The sequence below is a fragment of the Gambusia affinis genome, linkage group LG20, assembly GCF_019740435.1.
Source record: "Gambusia affinis linkage group LG20, SWU_Gaff_1.0, whole genome shotgun sequence".
Taxonomy (NCBI): domain Eukaryota; kingdom Metazoa; phylum Chordata; class Actinopteri; order Cyprinodontiformes; family Poeciliidae; genus Gambusia; species Gambusia affinis.
The window spans coordinates 3,836,641-3,856,881 of NC_057887.1; the positions used below are offsets into that span (position 1 = coordinate 3,836,641).

A 20,241-nucleotide genomic window follows, 5' to 3' on the forward strand; every position below is an offset into this window, starting at 1 on the left:
CTTGAGTTTGAGTGTTGTCAGTGTCCTCAAAAAAACCATTTGCTATCTACCAGATGAAGCACGATGAACAATGTGTCATTCATGTAGAGTGAGATTTTCAGCTGCTTCCATCCACTGACACTGTGCTTTTCACAAAGGCTTAAGTAATGCATGGTGCCAGTTATATGGAGAAGTAGAGCTGCTGATACCCATTCTAATTGTAGCGACAATGCTGGTCAGAACTGGAGCAAATGCTTTTGTAAAAGAAAAACAGGTAGATTAGGCTTGTCATAATTTTATAAATCTTCACTTTATATCATATTGTACTTTTGTATTTTATGGTTTAAGTAGCCATTGTGTTATGTGCTGATGCTCAGGTTTGGTGTTCCATCATGTTTTCCTTTTTTTTTTTTTCCCCACTCTAATTTACATTCAGTCATTTTCAATAGAATAGAAAATGTGTTGAGCGGAGGTTTGTTTTAAAAATAACATTTATACAGGTATTAAACATATTAATCCCAAATATGTAAATTAAAAATGATTTTTAGTGGTCTGACGTAATGTTCCAACTTTAAATTGTTTTCATTATCTCTACGTGGAAAATCATAACAGGAACAAAGCTTGAAAACATCCGTCTTTGTAATTAATTTATATTATAAGTTTCACTTGGTGAACTGAATTAAGGAATTAATGAAAATAAATAAAATATGTCCACTAAATGGTGTCATCATGATGGCTCTATCCTGTGAACTGAGGCTATCGTCTCCTGAACGTCCGTCTGTCATCAGCGTAGTCTGGGACCCAAATTTTCTCATTACAGGAGAGCGAACGTTGAGGGGACTTAGTGGGACTGTGGAGAAAAAAAAATCAACAAAACTTCATTCTCTGTTTTTCAGTACCGAGACGTTTTGTTTATTTATTTGTTTTTAATGCTTTAACTTAAACCAGACTTGATTTAAGTGGGACTGTGGAGAAAAAAAAATCAACAAAACTTCATTCTCTGTTTTTCAGTACCGAGACGTTTTGTTTATTTATTTGTTTTTAATGCTTTAACTTAAACCAGACTTGATTTAGCATCAAATAAGCGATGAAATGCAAGCAATACATGTTATGTACAAACAACCCAAGGTTTAGTAAGCCAGGTAGAAAGTGGTATGGGGTTCTAGATTTATTTTTCTGCCTTCAAATTAAACTACAGTAGGATTTTGTTCCAGCTACTCCTGTCATGTTTGTGAGCTAAGCTAGCCCAGATGCTAACTAGATTAGTTAGGTCAGTGGTCGTTTCTGGCTAGCAGACAATCAACATTTACCAAAGCAGAGTTACTTATCTGAATCCATGAAATGTTTTTGTGGAAAGGGATATTTTCAGACAGAATTGCTTTAACCTTCCTCTATTCTTTGCAAAGAATGCAAATTTTTTTTCATATTTCTAATGTGTGATTTCAAATTTCAAAGAAATTTCTGGACATGACTGTGACTGTAAGCATGATAACTTGACAATAAATCAAGCTAGCAAGTTGTCTGTTAAAGATGCTACCTAGTATTTATTCTGCCAGTTAATCTACAGAAATTGTAGGCTATTGAAGTAATTTCAATTAAATAGCTGTATTTTTTTTTCTACAATATCTTCGAATTTGTGACTCAATTTAACATGTAGGTTTTTTGAAGTACATAGAAAAGCATTTTTAACTGCCTGTGTTTAAGCTAACAAACAAGCTAGCAAGGCACCTGTTCAACATGTTGACACCTAATCTGCTACTAAATTAGTGCTGAAGAAACTTTTTTGAATAGATTTTTCATCCAGATAGGTTAGATAAACGTAAATTTTTTTCCAAGATATTTTTATTTTATTTTGTCTCCAGAAATAGCAAGTCCACAACAAATTATACATTGTCAGTTATAGGGTGTAGCCTTAATGCTAACAAAAACTCCCACAATTAAAATGACTAAAGATGAAAGGGCAAAACCAAACAGTAAAGGATAGAAATTAAACAAATATTTCTATTATTCTAGTAACTATTTTACATCGTGTTAAAAAATGTGCATTTGTGGAGTAATTACTCAAACAATACTGAGACAGAGAACACCAGATGACTACTCGTGCTCTACTATTGATATAGAGCACGTGAAGCACCTTTAGGCTGAGAGACAATGAGCTGCACTTCCTCAGGGCTGTCCTCCATGACCTCTGCTGCCTCGCTAAAAGTGACGCCCTCCAGGCTGACGTGGTTCAGGGATATCAGGCGACCCCCTGAAGGCAAAGGTCAAACATTAAAAGGTGACCCCACCAGAGCATGCGGAACACAATCTCTGTCCTTCTGAGCACATGACTTGATACATCCTGCCCACAGTCATTCATCAAAGGTGTGGAAGAATTTAACAAGTAAGATTTAAACATTAGAGGAATGTTTAAACTAACTGATAAAAAAAATAAATAAATTCATCCCTACATGAAAAAAAATCTAGATACATTTTTAAGTATTATTTAATGTAGAATGAATATGTTTTAGTATTATAGGCATGTACCGGGTCTGATGCGTCCGTCCTTGTCTGCAGGTCCTCCAGGCACAATGGAGGCGATAAAAATGCCCAAGTCATAGCGGCCTATTGTGTCCTCTCCGACTATAACTATACCTGTATAAGTACAAGTTACAGTTTAAATTAACTGAATAAAATGAGACGCTTAACGTTTTTTTGTGCTCAGTGCCTTATGTCAAATTGTTATTTAAGATTACCAAAAATGAAATCCCAGAAAATTTTGATTTTGACAGCAGGCTGTTTATTATGGAGTGAAAAGTGCTGAATTACTCTAGATAAATACCTTATGTTATAACTATTAATGTGTCATAATTTTTTTTTTAGACTGAAAATAAATATAGAATTAATCATATGAGTCTCAATTAAATGTATTGACTTCATTTTAAAAACTACATATTAGTATTACATGTATAGTAAGTTATTCCTGTGCTGGAGCACTCCATGAATGAATTTAAACCATCAACTTTACCCATCAAACGCAGTGGGTGGGATTAGGACTGCTTCTGATGACATGTTGCAGGGTGACATCACAAGACCCCGCCCCCCAGCTTCCTGCTGGAGGGCAAAAAGCTGCTCGCCAACAATAACTACCACTGGTTTAACTTGGCAAGTTGTCAACATTACACACTAAATTTTAAATGTATTTGTAATATAGAGAATGAAAAAGGGACACAGCGTTTTGCTAATATTTGTCAACACGCCGACACATAGTATCACATTCTAACCCTAGGAAAACATTTAGCAATAACTGGGAGTTATAAAATTCTGGGTTATATCCAGTGCAGAGTGATATCCTTACCCAAGCCTAGTTTTGGGTCTTTCTTCAGTGAAACACAGATGACTTCCCTTTCCGAAGGAGTCCCCAGTTTAGGCGGTGTTTCTGTTGGACGAGTGATACGACCAACCATTAGCCAAAAGGAAAAATCGCTCTGAATGAGTGAGGAGACACAAAATTCTCTTGAAGGGGAAACTACTGGCTGACTAGAGCAGAAGCACACAAGCACATGAAGCTGGGCTGTAAGAGTGAAGACGCTGTGCCTCGGGCTGCCGGGGATCCGGAATGGGCCTCCGACCCGCTCCTCTGGGAACCGGGTGGAGAGAGTAAACCTGTGCTGCTGCGCTGGCTGCTGGAGCAGGTGCTGCTGAAGGAACACACGAAGGAGAAAGATGAGAAATGAATTGACATAAAATAGTTTAGACTTTGTGCATAGGGGAAGTAATGTTTTCAAGAGGAAACAAAGCAAGTACATTTTATGGTTTCCTGGGGAAAAGCATTTATGCATTAGAGGTTTTACACATCTTCTCAGGTTTTAGCTTAACTTTCATTAGCATTTTATGAGGTAAAACAAATTAATGGTTAACAGTAAAGTGAAAGAAAAGGATGTATGCAGACTCAATGTATTTTTGAATGAATTTTTTTTAAAACCCACTTGTTTAGAGTTGTATTTGAAACATAATCAATTACAACATTTTTGACGGAACCTGACTTAATGTTGTTTTGATTGTTGATTCTATGTTGCATTGTGTTTTTGTGTTTGATTTGATGTAAATCACTTTGAAATGCCTTGCTGCTGAAATGTGCTATACAAATAAAATTTGATTAATTGATTGACAGGAAATTAGAAAATATCACTAGATAACTGTGTTATTGGAAGACATGATTAACAATACCTAAACATCAACTATAAGTCTTAAAATAGAAAAATACAAAAGAATACACTTAAAATAAATATATATATTTTACACTTCAGCTGTTTCATCCTAATTAAAGTGTCCAAAACTCATTGATTTTTTTTATCTGTAATTTATTTCCATTGCAGAAGTTATTAGCATGTAACAGGTAAACACAGGGAGTTGTTACGGAGTTCTAGTGAATAAACATAGTACTGAGTTTACTATGTTGCCATTATGCTTCCAGCCATTTCACCAAAGAGAGTCTGTAACCTGTCTTTGCTATCACTGTTAGTGATGTATTAAATAAATAATAAATAAACAAACAACGCTTAGCCTGGAGGTGATGCATGTAAAGTAAAACCCGCCAGACTTATAATACACTGGGGGAAACCCTGATTAGTACAAAAGGTAAAAAATATACCTGTGATTTTTCACACGGGCCTCGATTCTGGCCGCGACGTCGTCACACAGCTTGGTCAGAGACTCTTCCTGCGGCGTGGTCAGGCCGCTGTCGTCCTGGGGCGTCTCGGAACACGAAATGGACTTGAGCTGGCTGCTCTGAGTGCGGCACACAGCTGCGTACTGCACAATGTTGTCCTCTGGACAAAGATGCAGAGGTTATGCTTGCCATCCTCTACAGCTTGCAAGAGTAGTGGCTGAAGCGCAGAGCTGCGATGGAATGTAGTCCCTTCTGCTAAATACGTGCAATGAAACTACAAAGAAAGTCTGGCAGCGGACGTCTACACCGCCAAACCTTACCTGAGACCAGGCTGTGGCTTAGCTGCCGGGAGCTCATCTCATTGTTAAACTTGTGCTGGGCAGAACAGAGGTTACACAAGTACGTGGCTATCCTGGACCTCTCCGTGATGAAGATGTATTTCTTCCGGCTGCCCCGGGACTCTATTATAAATTTTCGCTTCTGCAGATTCATAAAAGATGCACGTTTTAGACCAGAAACAGAAATATGTTAGAATGTCACATGGCACTGTGGAGGGCTCTCTCACGCTAGAGGAGATGGTAGCCGTCTCCCTCCAGAAGAAATTCTGAGCAGTGGACCGGCAGCCATCTTTAACCTCGTAGACAATAACACCTTTGGCACAAACTCCGAGAACAACTTCTCCGTCTGAAGGCCTTTTCTCCCGTATCACACGGTGGAACAAGACGCCGTATTCAGGCAACTGCTGACAAACCTGCAGGGTTGAGAACAGAACAGCCATCACTTTTAGAAGCGGTCGACGGAGCATTGTGAGTTTTATTGTTTCTAAGTACTTTGCTACTACCTTCAGGAATTCAAGTTCTGATTCATCTGTGAGCATTTGGGCGCTATTGGCATGAAGTCTCAGCAGCTCTGCCTGAATGTAAGGCAAGGCACGTTTCTCCATCACACTCTTGGAGACGTACTGGTCAGGTCGGTAGTAGTTTCTACCGTACACCTAAACAGAACAGAGTACAGGCTTTCACAACATATTACATTTCATTGTGTATACTACACAATGAATACTACACTATGCTACACAATGCATATTTATCTGGTGAAAATGCTACTTCTTTTAATAGAGAAGGGTAGTTGCCCATGTTGACCATATCATAAACTGCCACTGATGGGAATGTCACTCACTTGGACAATAGACATCAAAATATAATTGCCACCTTACAAATGTCTTCTGTTTTTACTATTTTGTCTTATTTAAATGCTTTAGATCAGGGGTTTTCAAAGTGGGGGTTGTGCCTTTCCTACAGAGTTCTTCAAGTGAAGCATGAGATAAGGAAACAACTAAACTACAAAAACCAACTGCAAACATTTAACCGTCTTCACCAAGCTTATGCCATAAACAAAAAGAATAGATCTTTAGAATCTAAAGCTATGGTGAGTATAGGTGTATAGTTGACGCAGAGAAGGAGGCTTGAGAATATTGGCGCTAACCCTATATGGCAAAAATAAGGATAACTGTAGACTTCAGCTTCTACGGTAGTGCTAAAACGGCTTCCACTGTGTCTGTTAATGCAAATTAAGGTATATCTGATGTTTGAACCAATAAAATAGACTTATAACAATTTTTAGAAGGGGTCTCATTCACAGATATTAGCTATTCGTGGGAAGCCCAGTTGCCTAATCTCTACAGTTACTGGGCGGTCCACTGTATTCTCATTCTTCTAAATGTACAACCTCAGGCATGCAGTCTCCATACTCTGTCTGCAAGGCCAGACCTCCCAGATACAGAGCAGTCTCCTCATGGCAGGACAGTCTGTCTTCTAAAAGGTCCCTCCTAAGCTGGAGGTAGTACTGGTGACGGGTCTGTTTGTGCCTAAGAGAGGAAACCAGGGACATTAAGTTACTCAGATCAGTTTGGGATACTCTTACTTTCGCTATTGGTAACTCCGGATCTGTTCCAGCAACAAATCAACTGGAGCTCTAGGTCTAGCACGCATAATTAGAATCTTTGAAGTATTTCCTGATCACAAGAGAAAGTTTCTTCTACTAGTGAATCTATTAAGACTTCTCAAAGGAAACTGTTTTAGTAAACCAGTAAGCTGGAGCACTTGCCATCAAGTGTCCACCCTCACCAATAAAAAAAAGAATAATAAAAAAAGAATAACTTACAAAAGAAGAGAAATGTTGTTCACAAAGAATTTGATCCTGAAGAAAAGGACAAAAGTTGTTGTAGGCACTTTCTTCCAGCTATCTGGAGCCACTTTGGAAATCTTGGTGTCATTATCAACGAAGAAAAACTCATTATCTGACCACAGAAGAGAGACAAGATCAAAGTCACTTGGGAAGGGCTTGACATAGAAAGACCCATTCAACAAGTAGTCACGGCAAACCAATCGCTTCAATTATTTTACCATCTATATATGCAAGGCCAAAATAGAAGTGTTCCATGAGGTTTGAATGAGCCACAATCATGTCAAACACATCCCCTCCTCTGGTTTTCACTTCACACTTGACCAGGATGCTTTGACCATTTGGCATCACCACACTGAGCTCTCTATGGGTGGCTGGAGATTTCCCTTTCTTTGTCTGTGGAAACGGGGAAGAGGACTAAACCTGACATCCAGAAAAAGCAAAGATGCTTGAAAGCAGTTTTGGAGAGCATGAACTTACCAGGATGGATCCAGGCAGTTCCAAAACGACAAGGGGTTCCTCTAAAACTCTGAGAAACTCAGGACCCATGTCCTACAACCCAGAAAGGAAGGGAGAGGAATCTCTAACAGGACATAATAGATGCCATTTAAATGAGAGTTCAGTTTATTTTTGATACCATAGAGCATGAAACGCTGCCTCACTTTCATTTTCTTATCATTGAAACTCATTGCGGACTCGAACTGCGGCAGGGATCTTGCACTGGTAGTTCGACTGCCATCCATGTATGGGCTGCTGGGGGTACGGGTCAGATGCTGCCACCTGGGATAACTTTCTCTGAGTCGACCTCCCGAGGGAATCCTGGGGGAAGAGAATTTTCTAGTCTCAGATGGATAGGAGACATCTGTCACTTACGAGATAATGGCTTGGAACTAAATATATTCATGAATTTAGCAATACCTTGGAGAGTTTGTGTTGTATACACTCACTGAATACTGTATTTGGTACACCTTGGACCCCCTTTTGCATTCAAAGCTACTTTAAGTCTTTGTGGCATAGGTACAAGGTGTCAGAGTCGGACACATTCTTCAAAAACTTTGGATCACATTATGATCCAAAGTCCACATGATGCTAGCATTTGTCAGCTGCAAGCATTCGTCAGTTGCTAACAGCTGACAAATGCAGATTTGCCTGAGGTTGTACATGCCACCTCCAGCAAGAATAACCCCCCTTTAATTTTTTTACTATTTTTGCAAGACTGAGAAGTTATTTAGAATTTTTTGCTATTTCCATCAACTGTTTCTAACGCGATTCTTCAAAATGTGCATTAAAAAATCGCCAGTGGAAACACAGTTGATGTCAAACCAGTTTTATATGGTCAGAGCTCACGTAGGCTGTGACATCCAATGACATTCAGTGGATATTAAGAGGCCCGACGTGTACCGAGAAAATATCCCACACACCAGAAACAGTGCTACAAGGATCCATGCTTGTCTCGGCTAGAATTGCGACTCATCAAACCAGGCAATGATTTTGTCTCATGTGACAAAATCATTGCCAACAATCTTCAGTTCCTTGAAGATTGTTGTCTCTTCAAGGAACTGAAAAGACGACAATCTCTTCAGTTCCTTGTTGGCTCACACCCAGTGTGGACTTTTACTGTTACCATCTTCTTCAAGATTTGACTTGACTCGCAGTTAAAACCAGTAGTTTACATACACCATATAAAAAGACATACACATTCTTTTTTTCCTCACTACCTGAACCTGAAGTTAAATCAGACCAAACTCCTCTTGTTCTGGTCCAGTTAGAATTATTAAAATGATTAACAGATTTATTTATTTATTCAGTTTATGTACCGGTAGTCCTTCTCCTCAAGCCAGCCTTTCCATTCAAATCTGACCTCTGACACCAGTAGATAAGCTATTTCTAATAATCATGACTGATCTGTTTGCTACCAACAACAATGTTCAAAGCTGATCTCTACCATATCTGGATGCCTGAGTGCCTCCTGAGTGCCATGTAGTTGGAAAATCTACCAGGTGTATCTAATAAAACCAGCTATATATTACCATAACTCAATATTATTTAGATTAATAAATGAAAACAAGGTTCTGTTGACTGCAAAGGAACCAAGATTTGCAAGGATTTGCTCCTCTGATTATACCTCTGAGTGTATGATCACTCAGAGGTATAATAACTTCTTACCCTGTAGTATCAGCTGGATAAGATGTTCCTGAAAAGGTTCTGTGGATCTTCTTTTTTAGGGTCCATGTCGAGTTACTGAAAGAACCTCCTGAAACACACATTAGATTAATAATTGCTTTGGCCGTATTGTATCTTATACATTAGATTGTGGTACTGTGTCGGTTCTAAATAAGCTTAATAATTGCATATTTTGAAAAATAGTCTTATTAGCTTCCTAGCTAATAAATTAATAGTGAAATTAACACCCCCAAACTGTAAAGGTCAAGGTAAGGTGCCCCGTATACATTTAATTTAGACACACTTTTACATGTATTTCTTGTGAAACCAACATGTTTCCACCACAACTCACTGTGTTGATGTGAGAAGAGGCCATATTGATATGTGACGTTTTGACTTGCACTGTCTCACTTCTGTTTTGAAGAATTGCTGGACATTATTTATCATATCATTTCCAAACGAGCAGTCAACGTGTTCCGGCTTTTGGAGTAAACACTTGTGTTTCAAATCATGGTGCAGGAAGTCCTCCTGACCATTTTTAAGTTTTTAAATGTCGCTACCGTCTATGCGCTGGACCTCCAACGGTTCCAGTAAGCCAGCTTAAAGACGCGGTGCAGAGAGAAACGGCTCGCCACAGCTTTTCAGCTTATGCACTAATTAAAGAAATTAGATGGGATATTGTGAGGCACTTTTAACTTGCTTAGCTTACTGAGCTGTTTTCCCTCAAAATTATATGTAAAGGTTGGAAGTATCCCCCCTTCAAGGTGATTCTTCTGTGTTTAACTTGCTCTTGCAAAGTCTTAGGTTAGCATTTTTTCTATTAGCCATAATATTTGATATTTTCTTTGAAAAGATACCATGCTACTTGCTAGCACCTTTTTCAAAAGACAAATATACTTAAAACAATGCATGTCAAGTAAATAAATAAGTGCCTCAGACGGAACGGATAAAGTAAACGAGAGTGACATACAGGGAGGTATTCCACTCTCTTGTTTAACATTTTTAGCTTTAATGTTAGCCGTTAAGTCTGAGGCACTTATTTCTTCTTAAAGGCGGGGTCAGGTTCAACTTTGCCGTTCTTAACACTAATCCACACTAACTACTACTGTTTTGTTTTGCTCTTTACAGACACCGGCTTTCACAATCCTGTTTTTTTTTTTGTCTTCCACTTTACAAAAGTCACTGAAGATTTACTTTATTTTTGTCCAAAGGTACCAGTAATTTTTAAAACTAGCACAATATAAACATTTAAAAAAATTATGTGTAATTTAAGCAACATTGACAGCAACTGTAGTTTCAAGAAACTCAACATATGGCCCTCATCCATTGTTTAATGCAAATGTTACAGATTTTTGATTTGCCTAAAATGCAACAACATAGCATCCATTTAGTGGACGATCATTTGCAGATGCATCAGCAACTAAAACATTACTTCTAACATCAGAATGTGAAAAGCTCAGCCCTTTGTGCTTGACTTAACATCAATATAGTGTCTGGAGATTGTGTTTTTGGATTAACCTATTAATGATTAGATAGAAAAATATGCTTAAGATGAGATTCTATGTAATTGTTTCCAGTATTTTTTCCAGGTAAAATTAACACTAGACTTCTTGAGGAGTTCTGGAATGTATTAAATGCAAATTGAATACATTTTTTGTACAGTTTTGATTGTTACCCTGACTTTGTTTCAGCATAATTGCCTTTTTTGGGATCTGTATATTCCAGTTAATGATAATCCATAACACTAGTTGATGATTATTTCAATAATCTATTCATCACGATTAATCGTTTCAGCCCTACCCGCAAGGATTTAAAGGCATTCAGGTTCCATATTCATAAATCCCATGTATGAAACAGGATTTTCTCCTTTTTGTACTCTGTCTCTCTTTGGGTTGCTCGATAGCAACACTTAAACTCTAGGTGATGATTCCACGTGGATCAGAGTTCAGCTGTTCAGTCCAGAGTTCAGATGAGCTTTCACACTTTCCCAAGCAAAGTGGATTATTGGAGGAAACGGACTCTGGTCCGTTTAAATCGGATCAAACAGCTCTGCGGTGGAAGTGCACCAGTAATAATTATCTGTCTCCAAGGAAATACTGCTTTTATTTACTGATCAGATGCTATTGGATTGTTTTTTGTTTTTTTTTACAAACATTATTTTGCTGTACAATGCATCTTTTGATTTTAGCAATAAACTACAATGTCTTTTGTTTCTGTACAATGACTGGTGTCCATCTGCAGCTGGGCTTCCAGTAACCGCAAAATTGCGCAAATTGACATCATGAAAATAAATTTGCTTAATGAAAACAACAATTTTTGCTCTAGCACAAAGTGGTTTTTCAGTCGTATCGAAACACATTTTTCACATCACACTAGTCACATGATCAACAGCCACGTGTTACTACTAGTGAAAACAACGTAAAAGATGACAGGAACTAGAGGGAGGATGATGGGGACTTTTTTCCCTGACATTGCAGATGATGAGCGCTAGCATCATGGCTGAATTATGAATATATCTCATGTAACTGTTTACATCCGTCACTGCCATGATTTTTAATGACTTATCTCGAGAACAAGGTCATTCACGTGTAATTTTAATTTCATTTCTTCAGCAGCTGCATTTCCATTGACCATATAATTGAGCAATTTGACATTTCGAATATAAATTTACTCATTGGAAACACAGCAATTTTGAAAAACGTTTTTTTGATTAAAAGTTTTGAGGTTTGTATGAAGTCTTTTTTTAACTGTATCAAAATTGGTTACATTTGGAAAATAATTAAAATGTTTTGTTTTTTTTCCCCCCCCAACAACTGCATGTTGCCACTGTTAGAAACCATGAAGAAAACGACAGGAAGTAGTCGGAGGATCATCACACTGCATGTTTTTTAATAACTTATCACATGAGCGAGCTTATTCATCTATAATTTTCATTTAATTTTTCCTTTAATGGAAACAACTTATTTGTGAAATTGTGTTTTTTTGACATTAGCAGAATATTCTCAAAGACTGACGCACATTTGTAACGGAAATGTAGCTTGTGTGAAACTGGTTGTTGAGACCTGGAACTTGTCATGGAAAAGCTTACTGTGGACATATTTAGTACTTTGCTTTGCGAACAGTTGTAAACACTTAATCACTGTGTCTCTTAGCAAGAAAGCCAATAAGCACACTCCAGAAGAAGTCAAACGATGTCAAACTTCAGCTCAAACAAATGGGATCAGTTTCTTACTGTGTAATCTATCCCTGACCATCTGACTGCGGTCTGTTAGCTGGGATCCGTTTTCGGTCATGGCCACGTGGTCGGCCTGTAGAGACAGTAGGTTCCGGCTCGATTAAATAAGCAGAGGACTGGTTTTACAGAAAAGAAAACAAAGAAGGAAATGCGGCCACTCACCGAGTTTCTGTAGACGTCCTCTACCAGCTGCCTGATGAGGCGCTCTGGGGATGGCAGCATGGAGGACTTGTGATGGAACTCGCAGGTCTCCAGCACCGTCAGCAGGTCGGTCCTCCTCACCGCCATGTCCTCACACATGCTCAGCAGCAAACCCTCCAGCTCTGCGCTTATCTGGACTGGCTGAGGAGAGGCCAGCAAAACCCAAAACAGCTTAGAGAATGGAAGACAGTGACCGGGATGAGAAGAAAGGAAGTGAGGAACATACCTGATTCTGAGGTAGGTGATAATCAGCGCACCAGTAAAGAGTCATTCCCAGTGAGTATACTACCACCTGAGGGTCATGCACACAATGCTGTTTTAGATGTTTTATTCTAAAATAGATACTGCTTTTTTTATTTTTTTCACAAAAGTTGTGCTATGGGGAATTGTCTCAGACATTAATGGCAATAAAAACTGGGGAGTGAACTTCAGAGCTTGGCAGAGGAGCAACGAGAGGCTTCAAGAAGCTAAAAAGCTGAAGCTAAAATCCACAAAGCTAACCAGAGTACAAAAGCACATTATTTTATTCTGACTGTGCTGTCTGCCACAGGGCACAATGGACATTATTATGTTATAATTAACATAATAATTAAGTAAAGAATATTTAAAATCTAAAAATTACTACTGTACAGAGTGCTGTTATAGTTAGCGAACAGTGCTAGCTGTGCTAATTGCTAATAGAACATGTTGAAAACAGCTTAGAACATCCCATAGTTGAGTATTCTGAACTTTTGGGGAGGTTTTTAAATTTCTTATGTACACATATCGGTATTACATCTCTCATGAATAATTAATAACTGTTCAAAGCAAAAAAAAAACCATAACATTTCAAACTTAGCTAAGAGGGATGTTTCAAGTTTATTCTTAGTGAGGTCGACACCTATGAACATTCAGTCTGTGTATCATTTTAGCAGCTCACTAGCATAAAAATCCTTTTTATATGTTCATATAAAAAGGATTTATATGAACATAAATCCTTTTATGTTCATATAGACATAAAAGGATTCTTCTTAGGGGTAATTATGTAGTTTTTTGGTTTTTTTTACGTCTCATCATGTACTGTTGAGGTATTCAGGTATACCATAGCTTGGTGCTAACATGTACCAGGGCACCCAGGTTACCCAGGTCTTCACCCAGGTTAATAACCAACAGGAACTTTGGTGATTTTGTTGTTGTTGTTGTTGTTGTTGTTGTTTTTTTTCTCCATTTTTGTAAGCAGAAGAAAGGTTTTTTCCGCTCTCAGACCTTTTCAGCAGCAGCCCTGGTGGAAGGAGTGAGACCCTGCTGGACCTCGGGAGCTGTGTAAGAAGCCACGTCTTCACTTCGTGCGCAGCTCTTGAAGGCCAGGCTCCCATTGGCTGACAGTAGCACTGAGCCAGGGTTCAACACAGTACACATATTACCTGGACCTAAACACAGCAGACCACAAACCCTTTACCAAGACATTGTTACAAATCGTAAACCAACAAACAGTGGATCAATTTTGGCACATTTTAAATCGGTTCTGAATAGTGAAAAAAGTTTTTTCCCTGACTCAAACGTTTTTGGACACAAACCTACCTCACATGTTCATCTAGTGCGTTGTTTCAACCTTTTCCTATGAGTCTGCAGATTCTGACAAACTGTATGTTTAAGAAGGTACAGTTGTTGTACGTGTAAGTTCATACTTAGATGTGGTCACCTTTTTTGGAGATGTCCAGTAAGGCATCAGCGGTGGCCAGCAGCAGACACCAGACTTCGTCCTCTTCCAGGGGTGAACCCCGGGCCTCTAGCACCTCCGTCAGGGTCACAAATGTGCCCATCCTGCTACACATGGGCTGCACATGCAAAAATGACACAAGGCTGTGAATGAAATGATCTGGACCGTTTGCATTGAGCACAAACATACTGGTACATTTGCAGTTTTAATAAGGTACCCTACACATTTTGTTCACCGATAAGCCTACGGTTTAGTAGATGGTTAAGACAGAAAGGCTGGAATAAATCCAACACCAATTCAACACTTAATTCTGCTCATCTTTTCCCTGAAATAGAAACGGATATTTACCGATGACCTTGTATTGTACAACTGTATTGTACCAGCAGCCACTCACTCTGCTCTATACTTTGGGGCACTAAGGACAATTTAATTACATCTAGTACATCCCCAAAATACAATTAATCTTACTATCCTATTCGTGTCCAAAGTCTGCCTTTAGATTTTTTGAACTTAAGATGAAAAATCTACTTTATATTCCATTTTTCAAATCAAGTGCTTGGCTTAGAAAGCATGCAATTTGAAACACTAAAGTGTAACTAGCCCCAAATTATAATTTATTTTTTGCTAATAAACTAAAGTTATTTAGGATGTTCCTCCATGGAATCTTTTTGTAGCAAGTAGGGCCACAAACAAATACATTCAAAGTATAACAAGCTGATTGAGATCCAACTTTATCAAAAGTATCAACATTATCCGTTTGAAAATGTCTGAATGGCTCGAGGGTTTGCTTACTTAAACCTCAGAACCAAGCTGTCATGCAAAGGAAGACTTCTTGTTGGATAGCTGGCTTGTCTCTACCACTGATGCACAAAGGCAAAAATAAACAAAACTAGAACTTTAAATATTAGATAACGAGCTGAACAAAAGGTTGAGGTACATAAAATCTTTGTCTCTCCATCTAGCAGCACATTATTCTCTGCCATCATTCTCTTCTTTAGCCAGCCTAATTCAGAGATACTCGATGTTCAGTCCCATTAGATAGCGCTGTAAAAAAAAATAGAGTTCACAACATTTCGAATCCTGTTTTGCTCGCATGACAGAAGAATCTGTTTGAAAACAGGCCCAAGATAAGCTAATGGTGTCACTGGGTGGAGGTTGATTTAAAGCAGTCATTACATTAGACAAAAGACTATTTTTTTGTTTGTTTCTAATGATTCTCCTATATTTTATCCGAAGCCAAACAAAGGACACTAACAGAGGACACACCCTAACCCTATGCCATTGTGTGGTTGCTGGAAGTTCATATTCGCACACCTTTTAAACATAGGTCAGACCACATGTCCTGTTTCAGTGTACGTCACCCCGGCGTTCCCACTCCATCCCTCCATTCTCAGTTTTACTTTAACAAAAAAGTCAAGGAGAAAGCCTTGATTGTAAGTCGTCCTTTCTCCATGGATAACTTTGCAATTTTCATCCAGGAGTTTTTAGCTATTTGAGAATCATTGTCGTACAAATGTACGCAGTTCCTCACCAGGTCTGATAAGTACTCCTCAAAAGCAATCATGTCACCCCCAGATACAAAAATCCGATAATCGAAGTGGACTAGCTGGAGAGAGCCAAGTGCATTTCTGCATAAAACACGGCAACAAACATCTGACCAATCACACACCACATCCAACAAAGCTCTGCGCAAAATGGTTCCACCTGATCCTGGTGTTGAGAAACGGGAGGAGGACACCAAACTCCTGATCCACTGTTTTATTGAGCTACGTCAATGAAAGCCGATTTCCATGCTTTGGATGGGACTGCCTTAAACAAAGCTAAATTCCGATCTAGCTGTGTATGATCTCTCCCTTTCAAAAGGCTTATTTAACATGCACTAATATGCATTCAAACAAACAAATTACTGTAAAACATTTAACCATCTCAAAACTACGATTATTTTAGATTAATTTAACATTGTACAGGTCTTTTGCCCCAGTCCGGGTCAGGGTCTTTCTGTCCTGATCATGTCTTAAGCTGCAACAGAAATGTGAAGGTTCACTGTAACTGATGTTTTACTTCAGTCTGTCCCTTGAGGAAAACTAAAGACCTTTTCCTCAAAGGAAATGCTTTTAGCAAAGTAAATGTAAAGTAAATATATTGTTGCTGTCTTAATATTGTCACCATTACACTCGGTGAAGATCCTGCTATACTATACGAATTTAGGCAATCTATTTGACTGAGGCCGGATGTTAGCGGAATTGAAAAACCTCCTTGAGTTTTAACGCTTGACACTGCAGCAACAGTATCATTAGTCAAATATTTGCTTCCAAGTATAACAATCCATCTACATATGCTTATGAGCAGACCATGCTTCAGGCAAAGACTTGGTCTGACTCTTTCACATGGTGTCAAGCTGTAGCAAGTTATTAGCAGATCACACCCCATGAGCCTGGGCCAACTGCCTTTATAAAGTGTTGGGTCACGGAGTCTCATTTTTCAAGCCATGTTGGTGTGCCTGGAAACATGTCATGGATATGTTGCCACCATACTGCCTCACACGCCACCAAAACCCTGTTGGGCTGACGGCACCATAACAAATGACCTTGCAACATAACCCTTTGTGCATGCTCAAAAGCCTGGGGAAATTCTTACATGCTAACCCCACATAATGGGAAGCCTGCAGTTTTCTGAACACACCGCTGAAGATTACACAATGACCTTGCAAATGTCCTCCATGTTTCTTCTGTTTTCTTCATCTTAGTGTGAAAGCAAGGAGGCCTGTTCACCGATTCTGCAATCTGAAACCATCAAGAAACAGCCTTGGTGGCTTTTCTTTTTGGCAAAACTATGTTGAACACAGTTACAGTAGCTCTGCTTGACTGTATAGCAGACTTTGTGCAAACATTTTTGGAGGTTGCAAACGTACAAGTGGTTCTAATACTGGGCACTTTTCAAACATTTTTCATTCAATATTCGTCAATTCAGCCAAGTGACTTAATAGAAGGATGCCGACACACTGGTTTCTTAATGTTTGATGCAAGTAATGTGCCAAAACAAGGCTGTGCACAAAGCTCTGAGTACTGATCTGATTTTTCTTCTGCAATTAAACATTTTTGGATTCCTTGAAAAGTGTGAATATTATTTCAAATAATTTGCCATTAAGACTCCTGGAAGATTTCTGTCAGGTATGAGAGTCTGCAATCTCATGAACATCCATCTAGCTTCTGTACTTGTATGTGCTTAATCCTCCAATTGTTGTGAACTAGTGTGTATTTTTAGTGGTTAATAGGGAAGATGCGGGATACACCTTGTGCTGATTGCCATTCTACCACAAAGTAAGCCAGAGAAGAAAGGGGAAAACAGTGATGCAATACCAGAAACTTGAGGGTGATGGGATGTTCTCCTGGAGAAAGAATCCACGGCAGTACATTCCAACTCAACAAAGAGAGACTGCCTCAGTTCAAACCCAGAACCTTGTTCTTACAAGCTGGCGGTTTTGTCCAATTCAAATATTGGGCATGAAAACACCCAATAGGGAAATATTTTTCATGATACTGTTAGAGCCTGTTAGAGTTCTTCAAGTAACTAGAATCATTTCTGTGGAGGGTTGACTGGTACATTACGAAGACATGCTGGTTGTTACTTCTATTTGTCATAAACAAATACAATGAGCCACAAGAATTACACAAATCTGACATCCACAATTTTTGAAATGACAAACTTTGAGAAGTTTGTCATTTCAAACTGTATTCAAAATTAATTGAATACAGTAATTACATATCTTCATTTTTGTGTGGTTCTTCCGTATCAAAACGTATTCTAAATGTCACAAAGCTCACCATGATGCTTACCCTTTTTGGAAATGGCTGTGAGATGTTTAAGGCCATTACAGACTTACAGAAAAGGAGGTTCACTTATGAATGCAGCAGGATCTCCATAGGAAACCAGACAGTTCGGGGGTGATGCTTTTCAAATATTTCAAAGTCCTCCAAGGTAAAGTCCAGGATGACAAGATGTGTGGACATTATGAATGCGAAAGCTACAGGTCTCTAGTTCAAGGTCATGGTGTCTGGACCATTTACAGCTGTCCACACACAACTCTCTCTGACGTTTTTCTTACAAACCTCTAATGCGGATCGGACATTTGTTGCAAATTTAAACTTCTATCATTTGCTTGATAGTTAATGAAGCATCTTAGTCCTTTTCTTAGCAGGTTGTCTTGTTGTTTTAAAGTCTTTAACTTAATTTATTGTGCTATAACTGGATGTACTGTCTTAGCTGTTGCTGCTGACTTGGCTGCCAGTTGACAGAGCACTGCTTCACATGCTTTTAATTCTCTGACTTTGGCACTTTGACAGCTGGCCAAGAAACTCCAGCTCTTCTTTTTTGTGTGGTTCTTCCATATCAAGAAGAACGGAAGAACTTAAGGGCACTATAATTCAAATAAGCTCAATCAAACTATCATGTGATGTGAAGTCACATCAAAAGAATAGCATCGTGGTTAAGTCTAGAATATTTTATCTGGAGTTGGAAGACATTTTTGGGCGGCTTCTTTAAGCCACGGATCTCACAATATGCAGATGATGCCATGATAGGATAAAATTATCTAAGGGAAGCAAAACTTCTGTACCTCTTTTTGCTCTGGGTTTCAGTTGTTGACCTTATCAGATAAGGCAGTGTGAATAGTAACAGAACCCTAGCAGAGTTCCAAGACCTGGTGGATAAATGTGCTATAAAGGAAACTGCTCTTGTGTGAGAGTTCAACAGCTGTTTCAGGTGACCGAAATCAAATGCCTAACATTAAATAGATCCTTTGTGTTTTTATGACTAAATAACCTGGCATTAGTACACAAACAATACCGAAGGGTCTTGGAAATCTTTTGAGCTATTTCCATGACCAGAGGATAAACAACCACCACTGTCCAAGAACTTTCTGTATCACTGCTTAAAGTGTTAGCATGACATTTTCAGGTGTGTTTCCAGTTCTATGAAACATCTCACATTGAGTTTTTGTGATGATCCAGTAAAAATAAAAAAAAAAACAATCATTGCTTTTGTCTGAGCAACAACTGGTTTCACCATATGAAGGATTTTGAGGAAAACCGTGATGCCTAGCTAAGTGGCTCTTGTATAACTGACTTGTTACACCGTCTACCATAAAGGAAAAGCACAGGAACCTGCTTGATTACGCACATATGTCAATATAAATATATTCACAGCCACATTACACAGCCGTCACTTACTTTAAGACATCTTTCTTTCCACATGTGCTGTGTTGAGCAATATTCCACTGAAAACCCATTTGACAAGCTTTCTACAAGTTATGCAGCTTACCTTATTTCATCAGGTACCTGAGAAGATTGTCTCTAAGTTCCTCCAAACATCCGCCACTTTGAACTCTAATCCTTCCTCCTCTTATACACCCCCCACTGCCATTTCGCCCACCTCTCCGTCGTCCCAGTGCTCCTGTCTGTCATGACAGCTTGTCCCTCTATTATCACATCGGCATGGGTTGGTCACAATCATGTCCCCCCCTGGGAGGAAGAACTAATCAGCCCCATAACTTTGTTTCCTCTGGACTCGTGTCTAATGACGCCACGTTCTGCCTTTTCTGGAGTTTTTGACTATTTTTAGCCGAAGGGGAACTTACTGTAAGAACTTAATTGGATTTGCAGGGCAAGCCGAAGACAGATGGGGCAGCAAAGGGCCAATCCACTGTAGGGAGGACTGTGTTAATCTGGTGTTTTAACTACAACTGATAAGTTAATTGCCCCACTTTCTGACAGAATCTATAAACACAGGCATGATTGTTTGCCATTTCTGCCCATCTAAATAAATCACTGAGGTTTATTGTTTTCTACCAGAGCCAGTGATGAAAAAGGTGTTACAGGGGCAGTACTATGTGTTTTCCAAGCACATAGTGCCATTTTAAGCACAATCAAGTAACTTCACTTGTCAAAAAATGCTTTGTATATCAAATGTGAATTAAAGGAAAGTTTACTCTGTAATTGAATGCCTTGAAATAGGGCCTCTGTCTCTTTAAAAACTCCTGCTCTTTCTGAAACTCCATCTTTAGGAAGTTATCACAACATGGCTCCTCTATTGACCTTTTAACATTTTTACCAGCATTGCACCAAGAAATAT

General features: G+C 38.8%; 2 protein-coding genes across 3 annotated transcripts in view; one reads left to right on the plus strand and one right to left on the minus strand.

The window, feature by feature from the left end:
* The window catches only part of mapk8b (mitogen-activated protein kinase 8b), a 76,186-nt gene that overhangs the window by 26,954 nt on the left and 28,991 nt on the right, over nucleotides 1-20,241 (plus strand). The gene's annotated exons all lie outside the window — the stretch shown is intronic.
* frmpd2 (FERM and PDZ domain containing 2) overlaps nucleotides 1-20,241 on the minus strand; it is a 29,611-nt gene that overhangs the window by 7,966 nt on the left and 1,404 nt on the right. The window contains 20 exon segments of the mRNA XM_044102997.1: nucleotides 672-829; nucleotides 2,114-2,230; nucleotides 2,506-2,613; nucleotides 3,317-3,482; nucleotides 3,485-3,659; nucleotides 4,613-4,790; nucleotides 4,951-5,110; nucleotides 5,196-5,381; nucleotides 5,472-5,624; nucleotides 6,359-6,497; nucleotides 6,794-6,929; nucleotides 7,036-7,210; nucleotides 7,295-7,366; nucleotides 7,477-7,633; nucleotides 8,981-9,068; nucleotides 12,210-12,285; nucleotides 12,375-12,554; nucleotides 12,640-12,705; nucleotides 13,659-13,822; nucleotides 14,095-14,230. Of these exon segments, the coding sequence (XP_043958932.1) occupies nucleotides 672-829; nucleotides 2,114-2,230; nucleotides 2,506-2,613; nucleotides 3,317-3,482; nucleotides 3,485-3,659; nucleotides 4,613-4,790; nucleotides 4,951-5,110; nucleotides 5,196-5,381; nucleotides 5,472-5,624; nucleotides 6,359-6,497; nucleotides 6,794-6,929; nucleotides 7,036-7,210; nucleotides 7,295-7,366; nucleotides 7,477-7,633; nucleotides 8,981-9,068; nucleotides 12,210-12,285; nucleotides 12,375-12,554; nucleotides 12,640-12,705; nucleotides 13,659-13,822; nucleotides 14,095-14,215 (2,775 nt within the window). The 5' untranslated portion in view covers nucleotides 14,216-14,230.